Source organism: Electrona antarctica (genome assembly GCF_951216825.1).
Source record: "Electrona antarctica genome assembly, chromosome: 2".
Taxonomy (NCBI): Eukaryota; Metazoa; Chordata; class Actinopteri; order Myctophiformes; family Myctophidae; genus Electrona; species Electrona antarctica.
In genome coordinates, this window is record NC_136807.1 from 8,909,511 (window position 1) to 8,914,570 (window position 5,060).

At 48.0% G+C, this 5,060-nt stretch overlaps 1 protein-coding gene across 1 annotated transcript; it reads right to left on the reverse strand.

Annotated features, from left to right (window-relative positions):
* Positions 1-1,094: 1,094 nt before the first annotated feature.
* LOC306931861 (general transcription factor 3C polypeptide 2-like) lies at positions 1,095-3,611 on the reverse strand (the record flags this gene model as incomplete). The annotated part of the gene is made up of 1 exon (XM_079513518.1): positions 1,095-3,611. One exon carries the CDS (start codon positions 3,609-3,611, stop codon positions 1,095-1,097), a length of 2,517 nt encoding a protein of 838 aa, XP_079369644.1.
* Between the last annotated feature and the right edge of the window lie 1,449 nt (positions 3,612-5,060).

The following is a 5,060-nucleotide window of genomic DNA, read 5'->3' on the forward strand; positions in this document are numbered from 1 at the left end:
CTCCACGTAAACTGTCTCTGTGGCTGTGCGCAGCCTCATCCTGCAGGTCACCCAAATCGAGGATCAGATGTGCCTCTTTCATCAGAATTTCACTCAACCGTGTTTCTATGGCACGCATAGACTGTCTCTGTGTCCTTAATTCACTGGTCAAGTCCTCTTTTAGGCAACGTACCCGTTCCAGCTCCCTCATAACAGAGCGTTGAGTGTCGCTGTCATCTGGCCGTTGCTTAGATGTCCTCATGTCTCCGCTGTCATGAACTTTCACCTCAGCCTTTGCTGAGAGCACGTTGCTGTGGTCCACAATGTCAATGCACTGCTGATTCTTGGCCGGTAGTACTGACTCACTGACATTGGGGCCTTCTGTACAGAACATAGCTAATACTGATAATTCAGTCTTGCGTTTGAGTTTTCGCTCCTTCGTTTTCTGATCTGCTCTGTATCCATGCACAAGAACCCTTATGGTGTTAATGACTTCTGCATCAAAAGTACCCTCCAGAGGCCATGGTCTGTCAATGTCCGGCCAACGCTGGTTAAATTTTCAAACAGCAAACAGGTAACGTATGTATACATGTATGTATGTATATATAAGTTGAAAGTTGAAAAGTACTATACTGTGGTCGGCTGGCTTTTTTATGCGTATGCTCAGAGGTATATATACTGATTTTGAGTGTGACGTAATGAAGATATGTATCAATGCCGGGGTATAACCGGCTTTCGATGGTGACGCAATAAAGATACTGTAGGTTTCAGATTACATACATGTATACATACAGACATTACCTTTAATTCACCCGACATTGAAACATATCTTAATTACGTCACCACCAACATCGGTATATATACCTCCGAGCATACGCATAAAAAAGGCTGCACAACCACAATACTTGCGTGCTCTGCTTGCGCAAGTAATAATAATATAATCTGGGGACGGTCGGCACAACAACTTGCTGGGGCCGGGTTAAGTACATGTTTTCAGGCGAGCGTTCCGGTTACTCTAAAAGTATGATGATGATGATGGTAATTATTATAAGGTTGTGAGAAGAACCAGTTTATGACGCATTAGGGTGAAACCTCCAAAATCGTGCTATAGTGGCTCAGTGCTGGTCTGGGTTTTCTGTTAAGTCCTCTGTGGCCTGGCTCCGGTTGTCTGGGTGGTAGAGGCCGGCGAACTGTTTCTTGCACTTCATGAACATCGTCTTAGTGTCTTCTCTGTACATGCTCCTCAGACAGTGTACTCTGACCAGCCCCGCCTGGCCGCCAGACACCAGCCAGGTGTGGCTGCTCATGTTAGGGTTAAAGCGAACCTTATGTAGTGCAGCCATTGGCATGATGTCCAAATCTATCTTGGTGTTCACCTCCGTGCTTCGCATCCGTTTCCACGGTGCCCGCTCATGGAATTTCTTAAAGGTCCTAATGTCACTGTCTCTGTAGTGGAGGTAGTATTGCCCGACAGCCTCTCTGTATGTCTGGGGCTTCAAAGGCACAGCTCCCCCTTGACCATCCACCCTCTCGCTTTCCACGGCTGGTGATCCTTCACCCTCACCCCCCCCTTCCATCTCCTCTGCTCCTTCCGTTTCATTGGAGGTGTTTGCGCCATAAGGCACCATGTCTGTGAAGTACACCGGAAAGCGCCTCTGAGCGATCCCTTTGGTGTATTGGATTTTCCCATCGATCTTAGGAAGCAGCTCAAAGATGACCTCACCCAGGGTGTCTGATGTCACCAGGCTGTTCAGCCAGTCATTGAATGACATTGACCACATAGTGGCCATCCTGGGGACCATGAAGGCAGGCTTGATCTCATGATAGCCAAGGTCTAAGTAATAGATGCCGTGTTGGTCATTTCGTGTATAGCTATTCTCTTGGGACAAAAAGAGGCCAGGGGCATTTAAGGGCCAAAATACCTCAGTGGTAAGGTGACGCTTGTGTGCGGTGATGCAGTCATACGGCCTCGTCAGGTCCCACACCTTCACCATGCGGTCGTCTCCAGCAGTCGCCAACAGATCGCTGGCGGCGGGGCAGAAAACCAGGGCTCGGATACAGCTGTCATGGGCCTGGAAACAACGGTAGGGCAGGAGGGCGAGGGACTGGTCAGGTTCACATATACGCAAAAATGACGATGTCGATGACAAATTCCACAGCCCTACTAATCCGTCATAGAAGCCCAGAGCCATTATGTCATGGTCCTTCGTTGCAGACCAGTCCATAGACAGAACTTGTCTGTTAATTTTGTTGTGTGGAGCTCCGAAAGAACCCAACTTCAGAGTTATCACACCATTGACCGTGAATATGGGCTGCACTTGGCTGTCTTCTGAGTCAACTGGCGTTTTGCTGGCAAGTAGAGCTTGAGGGTGGGGTATGCTGTAGATGGTGACAATGCCGGTGGAGGTAGCTGCTGCCAGTAGACCAAGTCTGGGCAGGCATGGAAGCTTCCTGGGGCAGGTGGGCTGTTCCCACGCCCCTGCAGGGCACCACTTGAGTTGCCAGATGAAACCTTTGTCCTGGGCTAAACCACAGACTAGGTATGGGCGTTGTGACGTTGGACTGCTATCATACTCCAGCTTGCCTAGATCCCACAATTGAATGAGACCAGTCCCCGTGTACTTCTCATTGGCATAATGCTGATCGTCCATGCCTTGGTGGCAGGCCAGGGCTATGTACTGATTATCACTGGAACCATCCGGACTCGGACACCATTCCATAGCCCAGACCGGCCCACCGGTAAACATGAGTGTGTCCCAGCATTCTGGATGCTTGTCCATGGCCTCAAACCTGTTGAGTTTTTGTAGAGGGGTCTCCTTGCTCAGACCCTCTCTGGAGATCTTGAACGTGGCAGATTGCATCTCCTGGGGGAGATACTCCTCCAAGTCACTTTGTGGAACAGTCTTCCAGTCGTTCACGGAGGGAATCCACTCTGGGAAGACCCAGCTGCTTTGATGTTTCTCTCTGAACGTCTTGTTGCACTTGGTGCTTTCAGAGCATGGTTGCATCATGTTGTTAGGCAGTCCATTAGGAGAAGTGCCATACTTTCTGCCCTGATATTGAATACTCTTGTTCCGGCGAAGTTCTGCTATGGAATCAACAGCTGACTCCAAGTCAGACTCCAGTTCTTCTGTCTCTTCCTCGTCTTCTCCAATGCCTCCCAGAACAAAGTCCTCATCTTCATATGATTTCCTACCCTCAAAGCCAGGATGCTTCCTCTTAATACCCTTAACACGTGCTCTGCCACATTTGGGAGATTTCTGTTCTACCGCAATTGGGCTGGAGTGACCACCCCAGGACCCCTGAAGGGAGCTCATGTCATTACTGGGATTGACTAGAGTGTCTTTTGCCCAGTCATGGAGTAACTTCAGTGCCACTTTAGCGGCACCTCTCCTGGGACGGCTGCCATGCATGATCTCCTCCAGTTCCTCCACAGTCGAGCTGGAGGTTTGTCTCTGCTTCTCCTGATCTGCCAATGTTTCTGCTGGTCTCACATCATGCACCACTCTCTTTGTCACCTTCCTCCTCTTCGGTTTTGGCTGCTCAGTTTCCGATTGGCCAACCTCTGTGGGTGGGACTTCTTCTATGGCACATTTTAATGCGAGAGGTAATTTATCTCGAAAGCTTGACATTGGGGCCTTTTTAGGAGATTCCACTGGCAGTTTTTCACTCAATTCCTGGTCACCGTCTTCTATTAGTTTGATAGCATGCTTATGCCCTCCAGCCCTCGATGGAATCTTTCTGACTTTCCCCTTAGTTGAGTTTCTCTGTATGGGAGTTTTTCTCAGTTGTTTCTGACTTTTCATGTCAAGAGCTAGGTCAGTTTCATAGTCCATAAATTTAGGATTTTCCCTCAGTGGTCTCCCCCTTGAGCTTAGAGGCTGTTCCTTTCGTTCCTCTTGCCCTTGTGATGATGTACTTGACAGAGGAGGTTCACGGATCGTTGCTTTTGTTGCATTTGCATCCCTGGATGCCGGCTCATGTGTGAGAACATTTTCTGTCCGGGGTGGCTGCTCCATGTTGCCTATTCTTCTGTAACTGGATGAATTAATTTCAACCACCCAATGATATCACCAATGGTCGTGTCTTCTGCCAAGGACTATTGCTACATTGTGACATTTAACCTCGTACTGTGATTGGCTGAGACACATTGTCAATATAACCGCCAAATCACTCAGTTCCATTACTTCCATATATGGGCACAAAAGGGGACATGCCCGTATATGGGCATATACTGATGACATCAGCAATCGCCATATATGGGCAGAAAAGGGACAAGGACTGACAGAATTCTCCATATATGGGCATATCAGTCGGACCTGCCTTTTCCTCCCTTTCACCAGTGAGTGACTCGCTGTGTTAATTTGGACTGCATGCAAGTAGGTGGGGTGAGGATTCACTATTCTGTGCCTATGGGGTTGCAACTCGCACGGCACCGAGTTGGCTCAAGCGAACTTTGCAACGTTCGACACGGCAACTTGCTCGCTTTAGCTCGCTCGGTGGTGTCTCGCGTGGCTCAAGTTCTCTTGAGACGGTGTGCTGTGTTTGTACAGTATTTAATTTTAAGAGGATTGATCCCCCTGACAATGATGTTTTTGCACCATACGGTTACATTTTGCACATTTGAGGCGCCGCCTATGGTCAAAGTGGAAATTATTTTGGGGATTTGGAAGTGTGAAAGTGTGTTTTGAAGAAATTTTAAAATGGCGAAAAATCTATCAATCCAGGGAAATTCGTATTTTTTTTCTTGTCGTATTTCTTGTTGGAAAGCCTCTTGCCATTCGTCTTATTTGTCCTGCTGCTGGCCCCACCTCGCTGGATTCGGGTGATGATGCATCTAGCAACAGTGTCCCTGATTCTTTCCGTCACTACTTTCCAGATTTTTTCTTCTTCTTTTTAGGAGTTCCCACTGAGTTCCCTCCTTCACCATACAAGGATTTATTTGAATATAGCGTAGATTGGTGGCTTGTTTCTCTTTCAAAGCCTGCCAACACAACGTTAGTATGCAGATCAAAGAACAATGTTTGCATGAAATCAATGAAGTGAACGTTGTGTTATTACTTCGCAGCAGCAGCAGCACA